This window comes from Chrysemys picta, chromosome 2 (assembly GCF_011386835.1).
Source record: "Chrysemys picta bellii isolate R12L10 chromosome 2, ASM1138683v2, whole genome shotgun sequence".
In the NCBI taxonomy this organism is placed as follows: Eukaryota; Metazoa; Chordata; order Testudines; family Emydidae; genus Chrysemys; species Chrysemys picta.
This window is the reverse complement of record NC_088792.1, coordinates 51,442,301-51,459,700: the sequence shown is the minus strand read 5'-3', so window position 1 is coordinate 51,459,700 and position 17,400 is coordinate 51,442,301. Positions and strand designations below refer to the sequence as shown.

The 17,400-nt window shown below is 39.7% G+C and overlaps 1 protein-coding gene across 3 annotated transcripts in view; it reads left to right on the top strand.

The window, feature by feature from the left end:
* The first annotated feature begins 6,442 nt into the window (after positions 1-6,442).
* COL28A1 (collagen type XXVIII alpha 1 chain) overlaps positions 6,443-17,400 on the top strand; it is a 140,701-nt gene continuing 129,743 nt past the window's right edge. The window contains exons 1-8 of one of the 3 annotated variants that reach the window (XM_024101347.3): positions 6,443-6,558; positions 7,770-7,932; positions 8,460-9,019; positions 11,357-11,377; positions 12,290-12,346; positions 14,661-14,714; positions 15,965-16,006; positions 16,811-16,837. In XM_024101347.3, the coding sequence (XP_023957115.2) occupies positions 7,806-7,932; positions 8,460-9,019; positions 11,357-11,377; positions 12,290-12,346; positions 14,661-14,714; positions 15,965-16,006; positions 16,811-16,837 (888 nt within the window). In that variant the 5' untranslated portion in view covers positions 6,443-6,558; positions 7,770-7,805. Of the gene's footprint in view, positions 6,691-7,769; positions 7,933-8,459; positions 9,020-11,356; positions 11,378-12,289; positions 12,347-14,660; positions 14,715-15,964; positions 16,007-16,810; positions 16,838-17,400 lie in introns of all 3 variants that reach the window. The other 2 variants (XM_008163424.4, XM_065587012.1) reach the window with 2 other exon arrangements.

Below are 17,400 nucleotides of genomic sequence, written 5' to 3'. Positions count from 1 at the left end.
TCACCGAAACATAGATTATGAAAAACAAAGCAACAAATAATGTGAGAAGTAAAGGGAAATAAACTTAGAGTCTAACTTTTCATACCAAGAGGTTACATTGTGCATTTGATACAGGAGAAGCTGCATATGGTACAGGTATAATCCACTGGTCAGTGGAATCATACAATCTGAGCAAGCAGGGAGCCCTCGCTAGATGAACTAAAAAGAATATTTGATGTGGTGCAGACAGCTATTGCAAACATGGTTGCTACACTTGATAGTTTAGTAAACAGAATTAATAATATTAAAGCCAGATCTTAAACCTGGAGATGGACACTCTTCACATCAGGTTTGATTTTTTTTTAAATGCAAAGACCTGATCAGGCTGAGTAGCTGAAGAAAATAAAGTACTGAACTGTAAAACTCTCATCCTTAAAAATCAATGTCTATATTATATATCTCCTTGGAGTAGCAAATTGAGAGGAAAGGCAAGAGCTGGGATTATCCTTATAGAATGGTTTCACAAACTACAAAGATGACCCATATATGTGGAACAGATTTACAGACTTCCCAGCCACAGATACACAAATACAATCAATGCTGACATCATTGTTGCCAGAATATCAGATGTTCATGACAGGTGCCAGATTTTACAAGCACTCTGATAACTGGAGGACATTATGTCCAAGAATTGTAAATTTTAATATTTCCTGAGCTTTGTGTGGTTAAGGCTCAGATTTCTGTGCCCCAAATGAGCTAAAAACTATTGGAGATGGGCTGAAAATCCATTAAATCAACTCCCCTTTGACTCTACTGGCAGTGAAGTAACTCTTGAACACAGTCAAAAGTATACAGTGATTTTCTCTATGAGGGTTGAGTTGATTGAATGGATATGCTACTACATGTGTGTAGATCTAGGCACATGTAGGAACACACACATAAGAAGAAAAATATGTTACTTGGGAAGGTCAGGGGCCGGCAACCTTTCAAAGAAGAAGAGCCATTTTTTTGTTTTTGTCTTTGACCAAAATATTTCGAGAGCCACATCACACATAAAGCTACTTGTAAAGTTAGAATTTATCAACTAATAATAATTGAACATATTAAAGTTATTACTACTCACCAATATTTTTAATGCGACTTCAGGAGTTTGAATTTGAATATGAACAGGAAGGGGCTCCGGGCTGCGGCAGGGTATTGGGGTGCAGGAGGGGGTGCGGGGTCTGGGAGGGAGTTTGGGTTCAGGAGGGGGTTCTGACCTGGGGTAGGGGGATGGGGTGCGGAAGAGGGTGTGTGGTGCAGGCTCTGGCCAGGAGGCACTTACCACAGGCAGCTCCCAGCCAGCGGTGCAGCAGGTCTCTGGCTCCACGCCGATCCCTGAAACGGCTGGCTGCTGGCATGTCTCTACGCGCCCCTGGTGGGAGGGGAGGCAGCTCCGCTCGCTGCCCCCACCCCCAGCATCATCCTCACAGCTCCCATTGGCCAGGAGTCAGCCAATGGGAGCTGTGGGGGTGGTTCTTGCGGGCGCAGGCAGCACACAGTGACCTGTTGTCCCCCTCCCCCCAAAGGGCGCGCAGAGATGTGCCAGCAGCCAGCCGCTTCCAGGAGTGGTGTGGGGCCAGAGCTCTGCTGCACCGCCGGCCGAGAGCCACAAGGGGGCAACCAAAGAGCTGCGTGTGGCTCCAGAGCAGCAGTTGCTGATCCCTGGTGTAGGTGATACATATACTACTTTGTTATATGAATTGTATCTCAATCATCACTAATGTCATCACTATCCCAACAGATGTTGGATGCTGGCCTCTATTAGTAATTAATACTACATAGTAATACTATGTAATATTAATCTTTAGAACAGAAAAAGTAGAAAGAAAAAGGAAGAAACAAAGTATAAAGAAGAGGAGAAGTATTGCAAGATTAGGTGGCCATGCTACATATAACATAGAAAAGTCCATTGTACGCATTCATTATTGGCAGCAGGAAAATCATTTAGACCATATAAATCAGAGACAGATAAAAGTTTATCCCGGCCTGCTCCCTGCCAATGCAGGATTGTTACCTACAATACATTTTTAATGTTCTCCTGCTTAAGTAGTTTTAAATGGTTCAGGTGATGGGGCTTACACTGTTTTTCTTGGGAGACTTTTACACAACTTGATAGATTTGGACTTTTTGGCTACTATATCACCTAGCAAACCATGGTGTCTGGAACAGTCTGTGTGCCACATTTTAAAATAGTTGTAAATTGCAGCTGGAGTTGTTGGAGACTGACTTATGAATGCAGTGGGCTGGATGTAGTTTCTAAGTATGGTACCATTCTGTGGTCCATCTTGATTTGTTTTTGTTAAATGTTTTCTTGTTGTTCTGATTCTCAGAATTAAATTCAGTGTAGTTCATTAAAAAGACATGTCTGGCTTCCTTTGACCTGGAAACATAACACAGACTCGTGTAATTTGTGGTCCACTTTTTCCCATACTGGTTGATGTCTTTTAACATAACTGGCTTTGAGATTTTTCCCTCTCACTGAATACATTTATTTTGGATTATTTTCCCGATATATTTTTCTATGCTAAATCTCATTTTGTTATTATCTGCCCCTATTCCTACCTTTCTAAGTCAGGGGAGGGCAGACTACAGTCTGCGGGCCGGGTCCGGATTGCCAGCCCTGTGGTGCAGCAGGGCTAAGGCAGGCTTCCTACCTGCCCTGGCCCCATGCCGCTCCTGGAAGTGGCCAGCACCACATCCCTGCAGCCCCTGGGGGAGGAGGGCAGAGGGTTCCGTGTGCTGCCCTCACCTGCAGGCACCACCCCTCGCAGCTCCCATTGGTCGGGAACGGGGAACTGCAGCCAATGGGACCTTCAGGGGTGGTACCCACAGGCGAGGGCAGTAGACAAGTAGAGGTCATAAAGAACATTCACTAATGATGTCATAGAGTGAAAGTAAGCACCACGACACATTTCATAGCAAATAACCAGTGGTCTGGCCCTATGGTTAATAACATACATAATTCCTCCCAAAATATCCCACATCAAAGTTTATATTAAACATTCATGAAATGAACTTTAGCTATGCAAAGGCTTCAAGTTAGCCTGTCCCTTGACTATTGTTTAAACACTGGAGGAAAAAATTTAAGCACATTTGGGGGGGTCCCCATCCAGTGCAATTGCTGTACAGTCCTCTTAAAGGGAACCAAAAATGGGACAGTGAGACAGGATTATCTATGCTACATTACAGAGGCGGTAGCATGTCAAACACGATCTGCTGCAGTTCATGCTGCCAAGAAAGTCAAACACAATCATGAGTAATAGTTTAACATTTAGAAAAAGCCCCAAGTGGTAACATGTATAGCAGCTTCATCTTTGTTCTTTGGGTTAAATCCTCATCTTTCATGTTTGATACTACTAGGAAGGCTATGTGTTTGACTGGAAAAGCCCAAGTAATTTGTTTCCTTTCTTTGCACAGTTTTTCCCACTGAAGAATACTGAACAATCTGAACTCTAGAAATGGTGTTACTCTAATAAAAGGATTGATTCTCTCCCCTCCCCACTTACAGTATTTTTCTTTCTTTCAAGCACAATGTAACACTTTTGTCCACAGTAGATAAGGCTGTATGTTTGTCACAGCCATTACTTTTATTACCAAAAAATGGGACTTTTAGACATTCTCAATGTCTCATCTTGGTCAGCCTGCCACTGAGCAAGACTCCTCAATGATTTTTTACAGAGTTTGTTCTGTATATGTTGAGTGCATTGAATAGAAGTACTTAAGTGGATTTAAACTATCAGTTACATATTTTTTAATTTTTTACACATTTTTTATTATTCAGTAAAGTATATGTAAAGTATAGTATACTAGTAAAGTTTTTCATGAGAAACAACTTAATATTAATTTTAAAAGTGCCATAATTTCTATCTTTTTATCTAAAATTATTACTTTATCTTTTTTTGCCATGACAGTTTTCCATTTTTGTTGTGGCAAATAACCAGCCTTAATAATGGAAGTGTAGGAATTTTTTTAATCAGGTGACTAGGATGTTGTTACTGGTAATCAGTTTGTGTACTATAATGTAGCACTCCAGCAGCATTCTAGGGGCCTAAAAATTGAAGCAGGGTATTGTTGTGAAAGGCACCAAGCTTACTTGCCTTAGCATCCTTTGGAACGCTTGTTGTTTTAACAATGTAGTTATGTGTACCCCAGATCAATAAACATCACTAGAAGGACATTACAATATTCTGCAAGTGCTTGCGTAGTCTCTTCTGTGCTGGAGGTATATGACACATATTGTTCACAGAAGCACAGGATTCATTCAGACTCAGACAAATAAACCAACCACACCCAGAAGTCTCAAGACCAAAAAAGACAGGAAAGGTCTATGTCGATTATTTTTTTGTAATCACTCCCTTTTCTTTTCCTTTTGTCTCTTTCAGATGCCCTTCTCCTAGAAAGCTAAGAAGCCGGAACCATCTGGAGACAATCCATACCCATACTCAACTCCATAGACTTTTAAAGTATCCTGTAAATGGATTAACAATGGGCCAAATTCTTACCTTTAGTACCCATACACTGCTCCTACTGAAGTCAATGGGAGCTGTGTGCACTCAGTATGTTTGAATATACCTTAATTCTTTATTTGACTATAAGTTTAGTTATACTGGGCCTGTCATGGGGCAGGCTCAACTGGGGCACCCTCTTGCATCAAGCCATGGCACAACAGGAGCACCTGCCTCAGTTTCCTCTCAGTCCAGCCATAAAAAGAGCACAGTCTCTCAGACTGTCCAATTCAAAGTTCAACCCCTGGTCAAAATTTACTGACCCGAGCACGGAGGAGCTGCAAGCCCTAACACAGACCTTCTTCCTCGATGACCAGGACGTCCCTCTACAGAGCCAGGTACACCATGAAGGGGAGTTGGGAAGTGGCCCGGGGTAGCCGACCCCTGTTTGGCTGCAACACTGACAGCAAGTGAGTCAGCATGTTGGGTCAGGATCCCCACTGTCCCGGTGGCAGACCGCTCTACCACTGCTAGGGCCCTGGGCCAGGACACAGTGAAGTGGGTGGGCCTGTGTCCCGCCTGCCACCCCAATCCGTAGGTGGCAGTCTCCCCCCTCTTAGGCAAGAACCCTGTGCTTGTCGGCCCTTCGCCACAGCTAGGAGGCCGGACTGTTTGCTGCTCAGCCTGAGTGCAGGCCTGAGCCCTCAGACTCTCTACTGCCCCACCCTGATCAAGGGCCTGGGCTAATTGACTGTTTGCTGCCAAGCCTGACTATAGGCCTGAGCCCGAGACTCTTTGCTGACCCGCCCCGACCAGGGGCTGGGGCTCCGTAACGGTGTTTGTTGTTCGGTCCTGATCACAGGCCCGAGCTCACGTCTCCCATTGCCCCACCGATTCCCCACGTCAAGCGACCCCCGGAGACGTAGTGAGGCGGATTGGCCGCCCACAGACGCGACGGGGGAGGAGCCACTCCCCCCAGTGGACTAGGCTCAGGAATAAGCTACCAAAATGATCTGAGGTTTAGAAAACATACCTTGCAATGAGAGACTTTAGGAGCGCAATCTATTTAGTTTATAAAAGAGAAGGGACTCCTATCATGGAACCTCTCCCCTCACTAAGAAGGGAGAAAGAGTTGCATCATGGGAGATGTAGTCCAGCCTGAGAGCCCAGCCCATAGAGGAGAATGGGAGCACAAGGTATCTAAACTAAAAATCTCATGAGGCTTTGAATCAAAACATTTCAGTTTTTGGATGAAAAGTTTTAAAAAGTTTCACTGAAAAGTTGAAATTTTCTGTGGAAAAAAAAGAATAGATTTTCCCGAACTGCTCTATTGTTAAATACCTGCCCAGAGAGAAATGCTAGAAATAGAGGGCTGTTTCATCTAGCAGATAAATACATAAGATACAATAGCTGCAAGTTGAACCTTGAAAATTTGTAGTTGGAAATAATGTGCACATTTTTCAGTGGTATTAACCATGGAACAGGTTAAAGGGATATGGTAAATTCTCCACCGCTTGGAATCATTAACTGAATGTCTTTCCAAAACTTTCATCCACAAGTTATGGGACTCTGTAGAAAATACTGGTGAAATTCTATAACTTGTTTGTACAGGTGGTCATGCTAATTGATCAGAATGATATCTTCCTGCCTTAAAAGCTCTTCCTCGGCTGTTTTTTATTTAACACCAGAACTGTCTAATTTTTCTCTGTAACATACAATTTGCATGCAAGATATTATAGAACATAAAACTGTATTGTTTGGGGGCTCTATTCTACCTGGTACTTACAACAGGTGCTTTTCCATACATCAGCACAAAGGAAGGGAGAGGCATAGATACAGATACAGATAACTGATCATTATTATTACAGGTAACTGATCATTAGTATTTCTATATAAAACTTCAATTATGGAAAACAAAAAACACTCAAACTGTTCTTCAAATAACTTGTAAGACTTTACCATGTTCATAGGACAGTGTCCCTTTAAACTATTCCCACCCAGATCTGTAATGCTGGCTAAATGCCTGGCCACTCTGGATTCAGTTTTGACAAACAAAACATGAATAAAGGACAATGAAAGAACTAGATGCAAGGTAACCCTTATTTACAACTGGACAGATTATTTATTTACAAATTGCCTTATTTCTTAAACAGAAATGTATTTTTCAGTCACATTTATTTACAGTTTTTTAAATCGCCAACTTGCTGTTTGCATGATTTATAAGGTAAGTCATAAACAGTTTAGAACACTTATCGAATTGAAATAAACTCATCTGAGACTTGAACAGAAACTGTGTAAAACTGATTGTGAAGCTTATTGCTTATTATAATTCTAGTCATTCTATTATTGTTTTGTACATTTTCCCTTTTATCTTCTCAGAAGAGTACATTAATGATTTTAAATGTGTAGGTACTGAATGGAGTTCAAAATTAATATTTAACAAGGACTTTTATTATACAATTATGTACTAGCAAGTAATCTTTAGTGTTAATGATTAAAATGAATTGCTCTAAATTGTAGACCTTTTTTGTAATTCAGGTTTAATAGCTATCAGTGCATTTTGGAAATTAGTTAACACACTGACTGAAGGAAATTTTTTAATGATATATTCAGTTTACCATCAGATATCATAGATACGATCCCATAATGGTATTTTTATAAACAACATTGTATCCATCCTTTTAGAAAGAAGTGATAAAATATTAAGTTGTAGAATTTCACTGGTAAACTATTGCCTTTATAAAAAAAGATAATTACATAATGGACTTTTAACATCTTTTTAATATATCTGTGTGTAAAAGTGCAATTTAGAAACATGAAAAGCAAGTTCCTGTGTATTGTTAAGCAAGTGGACTTTTGGATCTGCAGAAGCAAACATATAATCAGTGTTTTCTGTAATATTTCTGTAATTATCATTTAAATGGGATGATAATTATATATTAACTGCGATCCCTACTACCCATCTCAGTTGGATGTCCAAATGAAAGTTAAAGATAGCAGTGAATATTTTTACAAAGAGTAGGGAACATTTTGTTTGTCCCATCCCACATGTTTTTTCTCAGTAAAACAGAATATAATGTCCAAGGATGTGTGAGCTATAGCTGACACAGCAGTGGCTGCTGTGTTTTCCTACTTGGGCACAGAATTATTTTGTTTTAACTTCTTCCTCGGTAAATCTTTCTGAGATACTGTACCTAGAAACTGAAAGATGCTCAATACAAAATTTTGTTGTCTATATACACAATATGTTTCTATTAATTTTATTATTGAAGCATTAATAGATATTTTGTTTTCTATTAATAGGACTAGTAAGTCATCTGATTTTGGATCACAGTCACTATGTGGAAAAAACATTTTGCCTTTTGCCTTTTATTTTTGGCTGTCACAACAGATCATGTAGCCTATGGACAAAACAGAAAGAAGGGACAAAAGCCAAATCCTCTTGCAAGAAAAGATGATTTTCCGGGTAAAACCTTTTTCTTAGAAATTGCAATAGGCTGTATAAAATGTTTCCTAGAAGTTTTTCAGGATAATTTCCAAGGAAATGAGAAATTATACATGTGTGGGATTATTTTGTTTTTTGTTTTTTTTTGTTTTGTGTTTGCTAATGAGTCCTGGAATATATAGCAGCACATTTCATATCTACATTGTATTGTAATGTGATCCTTTGTTTTCATCTAAATATATATCACTTCTGAATGATACACATTATGAGAAATTGAACAATCATTTTTCATATTGAATTTGCGGTCAGAAAATTTATATTTTGATGTAATATTACTATGATAAAAATAATCTGTGATGTAAGTGTGACCTAAAATCTGAAATATTGGGCTCATGATGTACTATAGAGCAGAATTTGTCTCTATCTCCTAAAAAAAATGATGGGGGAGGTTTGGGAATGTTGCAGTGGCTTTTTTAATTTAAAATCTTGGAAGCAGGTATATACCCTTAAGACAGAATTATTATTGTAACTTTCTTATTCCATTACAGATCCTGTGTGCTTCATTGACATGGTCTTTATCTTCGACAGTTCTGAAAGTGCAAAAAATGCATTGTTCAGTGAGCAGAAAGATTTTGTTAACAACTTAAGTGACAAAGTTTTCCTAATAAAACCTGGTAAATTCCAGAAGTATGATGTCAAACTGGCAATCATGCAGTTCAGCAGTACAGTCAAAATTGAGCATTCCTTTGTAGCCTGGAAAGACCTAAATAACTTTAAGCAGGAAGTCATGAAAATGAACTATATTGGGCATGGCACCTACTCCTATTATGCAATTTCCAATGCCACTCAACTGTTTAAAACTGAAAGTCGTAAGGGAAGTGTAAAAGTGGCTTTGTTGATGACTGATGGTATTGACCATCCAAAGAGTCCTGATGTCCAGGGGATATCTGCAGCAGCCAGAGATCTTGGAATATCATTCATTACCATTGGACTATCTAGTAAAAATGCCAATAAACCAAACCTCCATTTGATATCTGGGAATGCTCCTAGTGAACCTGTTCTAATCCTAAATGATCCTAATCTCTCAGAGAAAATAAAAGAGCAATTGGTAAGTAAGTGTGAATGGTTACATTTCTCTTCCCTTTTATTAGTGGCAGATTTTGTCGTTGATGATGATATAGACACATATTAATTTGAAAATAAGGTACAGTCTTATTTTCTTTCTTAAATTTCTAGCCCTACTGGTTGCAGAGAAAAGTTTGAAGACATTACATGAGCGTACCTGAAAAGTTCAAAAACCAAACAGCAGATAAAAAAGCCAACTTTTTTTTTAATCAAATGATTTTAAAAACAATCTGATTTTTTTTAGGATCTGTCTCATGATGGCTTTTGAATACTTAAGGTTAAGCAATGCTGCAGGAATAGGTGAAGTGGTTCAGCTGTGAAAAAGATCTGAGGCAGCATGAATCCAGTTCAATTCACAGGCCCAGCCTTCGGTCAAACAACATTTTGGGCAAGGGAGGATTTTGTGCCATCCCTCAATATAATTTGGGGGATAGTTACTCATAATTCCAGTGTGCCTCCTAGTTTTCAAGGAATTGCGCTGTACTTAGATCACCAAAATCTAACACCATCCTTGCAGATCTATCTGTGCTGCCAAAATAGCCTTGACTCCAAAATGCTTGCACACTAAAGCCCCAGTCCTGTAATTTTTATGTTGTTACTAGTAATTTTGACATCAGATCAATCAACATTTTGATTTTGATCTAATTTTACAAACTCACACTCAAAAGTATGGAGACTAAAACCCTGATGCTGCAAAGACTTATATACATACATAACTTTATGTATTGTCTGTAATTCCATTGAAGTGAATTAGATTATTCACAAGCACATGCTAAGGGCCTGATCCATTGCGCATTGAAGACAATGGAAGTTTTTTACTGACTTCAGTAGGCACTGGATCACAACTTAAAAGCAGTGCAAGTCTCCTACTGTTCTCATTTAGAAAGCACACTAAAAAATCCAATGTAGTACAAACATACAGTAAGCAGTATGTCCAAAATTGTTTTAATAGCTGACAGTAAATACCAGCACAGTTATGAAGTTGGTGTGGCTGGAATTAGTGGCACTGACTTGTGAGCTCCTGTGGAATAGTGTCTCCTGCGGGACTTCTTTTCAAGGCTACTGAAAGTATTTTCATGTAGGATAAGAGGCTGTAAATAATAAGCGAAGATAAATAAGGGGAAAACATGTTTAGAATTAAATTAGCTTTTCAGTAATTACACAAGAAGAAATATTGTAAGGGTTTTCTTAATGTTTACATTTCACTACGTCACTTTAAAAGCATGTTAAAACTAGTTTGGAAAGTTTTAAAACCAGATATAGTGACTAGTTATCACATATGTGTAAAAGCACATGGACAAACTATACAATTAAGGAAACATCTGGAGACTTCTCAGACACTGATGGCAATTGGTAAAAGGCAACTGTAAGAACTTTACTAATTTATGTCTTGCGTGTTAGATAGATGTCCTTTGACATATTTATAGAACAAACATTTTAAAATCAAATCCACTATATTGTTTATTTTAATCAATATGTAATGGGCCAAATTCCTCTCCGGGTTACACTGGTATAAATCTGGAGTTACTCTCTTTAATAACTGATGCATTTTCATGATCTCTTCATACATTGTGCAATGAGCCAAGATCTCAGGTTTAGCTATTTGCATTTTGACTCTTTGTCCTTCTTATCTTTACTACTTTTCCAAGGTAAAGATTCTGACTAGATGTTACATACTAACATTGGTGGCCCATTGGTGGTATCTTCCTGGCTGGTGCTACATTATAGACATTTTTTCAGTATATATTCCTAGGCATCAGTATATGCAGCTGAAAGTTCCACACCTCCTCCAGCCATTCTGTGGGACCTATTCTCCTCCTGTTGGATATGAGTAACTCCCTCTAGAGGGTGGATAGGATCAGAGTCATTGTGATTTAAGGAAATTTAAGCAAAGAAATATGAGATCTTTGATGGCCCCCTAGAAAACAGGGTTTTCGGGGCTGGCATAGTACACTAACTTGTGCAGAGCTAGTGTCTGGCTATGTATGTGTGCTGTCAAGCATGCTTCAAGAGAAGCATACCCTAAGAGAAGCTACACAGCAAAACACTGGTAATTCATCTGCTTTTGGAACTTATGAAAGTGTCAGGATATGTTCCTATGATGCTACATGTCTCTCTCAGTGAATATGGCATGAGTAGGCCTACTAAGTGTTCATCAGTGTAAGAATTGCACACTTAAAGGTTGAAACCATTCACTTAATTTACCATTCTTGGAATGGTATTTGGAAACAATATATTTTATAACAAACACCTTGGTTAAATTAATAAACTGGTATATTTTACAAGAGAATATATTTTTCTTCTTCTTTTTCCTTCCCAGGTTGCCTTATTTAACAAGCGGGTAAGTGTTACAAGATTTGACTACTATTAGTATATCAGTGTAACATGTTTTAATCAGCACATCAAGGCTGTGCCATTTCCTTCACTACGGATATCTGAATACAAATGTAGTAGTGCTATGTTTTTATTTCTTCACAGAACAGAAGAAGAATTTACTCAAAAACCAGTGTGTCAGAAATCAGACAGTTTTTGATATTAATTGTTGGGCCAGATTCTTCTACCTTTACTTACACTGAGTAATACTCCTTAAGCAGAATCATTGGGATGGATGGGACTACTTGAGGAGTAAGGTACTATCCAATGTAAATAAGGGTGATAAAATCTGGCTCTATTATTTGTATGGAAATATGGAGACTTTTATATTAACTCTCATCCATTCTTTCCAGCCCTTCTCACCATAAATCCCCAAACACTGCTCATTAGTGGGCGATATTCAGTTTTACAATTTAAGAAACTTTTCCTTTGAAAGGGTATCGGGGCTACTCCGGGTATAAGTTACTTGCCTGTCTCATAAAATGTGGCAGCCTACTTGCCTCAAAATTGAGATTCATGTCCAAAATTAGTGGGTAACATTACATGCTATGTGTTCACTACCTGAAATGTTTATATTGTATAACAGATTTGGCTATTAAGAAAAACATTTTTCAAAATATTTGTAATACAATATGTGCAAATCAAAGATTGAGATGGAACAGATTTAAGGGATTATTTTAATTGAGATTGTGCAGTGTAGAAGTGGTGTCTGGTTTGTTACAGGAAGGCTCATTTTATAAGATCATTTATTTTCTGACTGCTTGACTGTTGTGCTTCAGCTAGCTCATGTCCTAGCCAAAAATACTGATTTAAAAGTGCTTCTAAAATTTGAAATGCTAAATTTGAATATTTTTCTAAAATATTTCTATTAACCCTTTAGTGTGAGCGGAAGTCCTGTGAGTGTCAAAAGGGAGACCAGGGACCACCCGGCCCTTCTGTAAGTATATATATTTTTTGTTAGGAAGCTTCAGAACTATGAATTCTAATCAGAGGTCAAAGCAGAACATTATGGATGTTTGCCAGAACAGTCTTTTAAAATGGTTACAGTTTGTATGAAAGCAAGATCTCAGCCTTCCATATGCTATAATGTAAATGTTTAATTTTGTTTCTATGGTTTCTGAAATTATGGATTTCATATACCCTAATGAAGGCCTGAAACCTCCAAACAGAGAATCTTCTTAATGATGTTTAAAAAAAAAAAATGAACCCATATACTATGCTGAAATCTAGGTTGGCTAAATTGGTACCTGATTTTGAAGCACAAATCAAGAAACCCTAGTTGTGATGGAAGGCTATTAGGGCTCTATGCTACATACGCCCACAGCCTGTCTCCTCCAACTTAGAAAGACATCGCAAAGATTCAACATAGAAATGGATATAAGCCAAAAGTCTGAATCTGAGCACCCCAGACTTTGGGGCAATTTGAATCCAAAGTCAGAGCTGAGCTTTGCTGCTCAGGCAAAGATCTCTGTCTCTTATTCCATCTTTCTTGGTAGCTGGCTTCTCCATGGCTAACAGATGCAGTTGGTGTCTGAGTGACCCAGAAAATCTTAATGTTGTATGCTGAGTGATCGGCTGTAAAGTCACAGCATAATATTATAGCTCTTCTGCCTAATCTTAGCCAGATGCCGTATCAGTCAGGTGATGAAGCACTTAAAGATATATTCGGCCAACAAAACAATGATGCTTGGGATTGTCAAGGTATTCTGTAAAACTGAGAACCAGTTCAGTTTACTAAATACAATATTTATGTAGCTCAGGGGTAGGCAACCTATGGCATGCATGCCAAAGGCAGCACGCGAGCTGATTTTCAGTGGCACTCACACTGCCCGGGTCCTGGCCACCGGTCCCAGGGGCTCTGCATTTTAATTTAATTTTAAATGAAGCTTCTTAAACATTTAAAAAACTTTATTTATTTTACATACAACAATAGTTTAGTTATATATTATGGACTTATAGAAAGAGACCTTCTAAAAACGTTAAAATGTATTACTGGCATACGAAACCTTAAATTAGAGTGAATAAATGAAGACTCGGCACACCACTTCTGAAAGGTTGCCGACCTCTGTTGTAGCTTTTAATCATGCATTTTATGTACTTTATAGAACAGAAGCAAATTTAGAGTTGGAGCAATTCTAGCTTATAGAATCAAATCTAGACCTGGAGCAATTCTAGTTAATAGAATCAAAATAGAATCTGGTTTTAGATTTTTAGCTGATCAGAATGTACTTCCTAAACTATTTAGTTGGATATTGGGAGTGCAGTGACTGTTTAGGCTAACAAAACACACAGTAGATGTCTAGCAATATCTGTTTCACAGCCTGAAACAAATAAACATTTGTTTATAATGAATGAGAATGAATGTTGTCTAGGATACTAGGATTTTCATGTCCAACTTGTGAAAAGTGCCAGTTAGCACTGTTTTTACTTATTTCTTAACCTAGACCATCTCATAGGCTACACCACACCTTATCCACTGGACTAACTGGCCAGCCCTGGTGGAACCAGAATATGGCGGCAGGCCTACCATCCCATACTACTGCTGGGTAACACAAGTCCAGAAATGAGCCTTCCTGCACTTTTTTGTAGTCTCTAATCAGAATTTAATATCTAAGACGTTTAAGTTATTTTGTCCAAAATTATTAGATCACAGTACGGTATGTAACAAGAATCCCAGGACCTCTGCTTCCTTTTCCAGCCCAGCCCTTTGCACAAGCCACATCACACTTGGTCTCATGGACCAGCAAGGTGGTGGGGAAAATTCTTGGCCTTAGAGCTGCAGAATGTTGGCATTAATCTGTTCTGTAAAATATATTATGAGCAGAGACAACCATATGGGCTAAAACAAGTCATATTCTGTATGTGACAATACTAAACAAAAATGACTGGAATGTCTCTGAAAGGAAGCAGCGAGGAAGTGTGTTATGTTTTCTGTTGCACCTTAGTTCGTTAGGTTTACTAGGATTCTATTTTGCTAATGTTGAAGATGGAAAACGTATTTACACTGGGGCATGGGTAAAGAATCACAGCCAGAGTCATGTCTTCTAATACTGAGCAAGGAAATTTATCAGACTAATGAGAACAATCTTATGCCTGTCAAGCTCCTTCTCCTCTGTCTCTCGCTGCTTCACTGTAGAACTTTTGCCTAAACCTTTTCCCTTCGCCATTGTTGCCTTCCTTCCTGGTCCAGTTTTAAAGAAACCAGAAACATATCATTAGGATGTTCATAATATTTTCCTGTTTTGTTTAAGGGAGGACGTGGTAGTAAAGGGGATAAAGGTGAGCAAGGACCAAAAGGAGACAAGGTAAATTGACAGAGTTTTCTCTTTAAAATTAATGCCAATTTCTTCTAGTTTTATTCAAAACTATGCAAATGAGCAAAGCAGAGAAAAGGTACAGTACAACATGCCATAAATCAATATTCAAGCATGGAATTCTGCCCTCAAAGAATCCTGTTCAAATCTATCAGAACTGCATGCAAGGATAGTATTTGAATCTAAATCCTTATCAGACTGAACAAATTAAGATGCCAGTTCTTCAAGCTCGTCTCTGCAGGCAGACCCCTGCACCTTTGTGGAGCTGTATTAAAGTCAATGAGGCTCTGTGCGGCCTCCAGGCTCTGTTTATTAGGAACTGTTTGCAGGATTGGGGCCTAAGATCAGGGGTGAAAGTAACTTAAAGGACTTACCGGTACTCTGGAGTCCTGAGCAGGGGTCGGGGCCTCAACCGGATGAGGCGGGGCCTTTAAATCCCCGGGTCCTTTAAATCAAGATTTAAAGGGCCTGGGGCTCCAGCTGAGGTAGTGGCGTCTGGGAGCCCCAGGCCCTTTAAATCACCCCCAGAGCTACCAGCTGCAGAGGCGTCTGGGAGCCCCAGGGCTCCAGCTGCCGCTACCGCAGCGGAGGTCTGGGCCATTTAAATAGCTGCCTGAGCCCCGCTGCTGGAGCCCCCTGGGTAATGGCGGCAGCCCAAGGCTCCGGCAGTGATTTAAAGGGCCAAGGACTCCCAGCCCCCGCTACCGCAGTGGAGCCCCGGGCCCTTTAAATCTCTGCCAGAGCCCTGAGCCTTGGGGTAGCGGTGGCAGCTGGGAACCCCCGGGGCGGCTCCGGCGATTTAAAGCACCTGGGGCTCTGCTGCGGTAGTCGTATCACCGCCGTAGCCCTGGGCCGCCGCCGGGGCTCCAACAACAGGGCTCCAGTGTCGATTTAAAGGGCCTGGGGCTCCCTGCAGCGGCTGGAGCCCCAGGCCTTTTAAATTGCTGACCTGGGGAAGCCGGTCCGGTCTGGCACGGCGTACCGGCTTTTGCCAGTACGTCGTACTGGATTGTACCGGCTTACTTTCACCTCTGCTTAAGATCCCAGGCATCTAATAACTGTGCTTTAGTTTTCTGTGTTGTCAAAGTTTTGCACTGTATATGCTTCATTGTAGAAGAGAAGATGGAGCCTTTTAAGTTAAAATTCGTGTTGATTTTCAATCAGTATATCTTGGTTCTAATTTGGTAATGTTCGGTAAAACAGTGCTGCATATTTTGATTGGGTTCCATTGTTCCTGACAGGGTGATTCTCAAAAAGGAGAAAGTGGAGAAAAAGGTGAAGAGGTATGTAGATGACTTAGTATTTCCTTATTAAGATCTATTCTTGAGAATATCATAATTTAGAAAGCTAGGGCCAGATTATTACCTAGTATAAACTGGCATAGCTCAAGTGACTTGAAGAGAGCTATGTTGATTTACACTAACTGAGAATCTAGTCTTAGATTTCAAATTTTTATGCAGATGTTTCATATTATCATTTATAATATGTATCTGAACTAGCTCCTGATTCAGAAAAGCATCTGTATTCAGGAAAGCACTTTAAGCACCTGTTTAAGCTAAGCATGTGCTTAAGTGCTTTCCTAAGATGGGGCCCTTGTGATAGCAGGAACTTTTGAAGTGACAGTGTATTGCATTGACCAGCATTATAGTTATCTGCAAGGGAGAACTGAAGTTCACATAATAAAGATCTCATCTGCATAGCTGCCACGAATAGGTCCCTCATCTGGTATTCCCTCAGTTTGAACTCTTGAAGATTCACAGTCAATAAACTTGACAGTAATGCAATAGTTCAATCTAATTTGAAAATCAGTCTAGGGTAGAGATTATATTTGCTAGGAATGCAGTAGAAATTTTTTCTGGTAAAGGACATATTTGTCTATCTACTGTTATGGGGTGGGTGTGTATGGAGCGGGACAACACCATTTCTTGAAGCCTACAGAAGATGAGAACTTAAATGGACTTTCTTATAACTATATTTAAACTTCATTATACTTGATAAGATTATCTATATTTTTCCTGTTAGTAATTTAAGTATGTCCTGTATCTTCACTTTATTTTTTTAATCTTTTTTTATTTTTTTTTAAATAGGGAGATCCTGGCAACAAGGGAGAAAAGGTAAGATCTTTGTGAAGAACCTAAGTCCAGATTGTCACTTGATGAAAATCCACATGGGATACTCAGCAGAAGGTTCTGTCTTAAGCCCTGAACCTACAAACACATATGCAGATATAAATGTTACTACCATGAGCAGTCCCACTGAAATCAATAGGACTATTCATGGCAATAAAGTTAATCATGTGTGTGTTTGGAGGATTGGGGCATCACTGGTCCTTGATGTGGTATTTCAAGGGGGTCTCTACAGCCCTTTGACTGGCTCTCTTTGGTTAGCCCCTGGTTAGGACAGTTCTTGGCTCCTGGCCTTTCATTAGGCCAAGTCGTCTGCTTCAGTCCCTTTTGGCTGTGTTTCTGAAGGCAGCCTGGTGTTCTGCCTCCCTTACTTCTCTGAGCTCTCTCCTTTTATAGCAGGCCTTGTTTCAGCTGTAGGTGCCTGCCTCCATGATTGGCAGTTGTGACAGCTGCGTGGGGATGTGGTCAGGCTGCTTGCCTGTAGGTAGGAGAGACTCCTCTCCCCCTTCTGCCTCTGCTCAGTATGGGGTTTGTAAACCCTATTACAGATC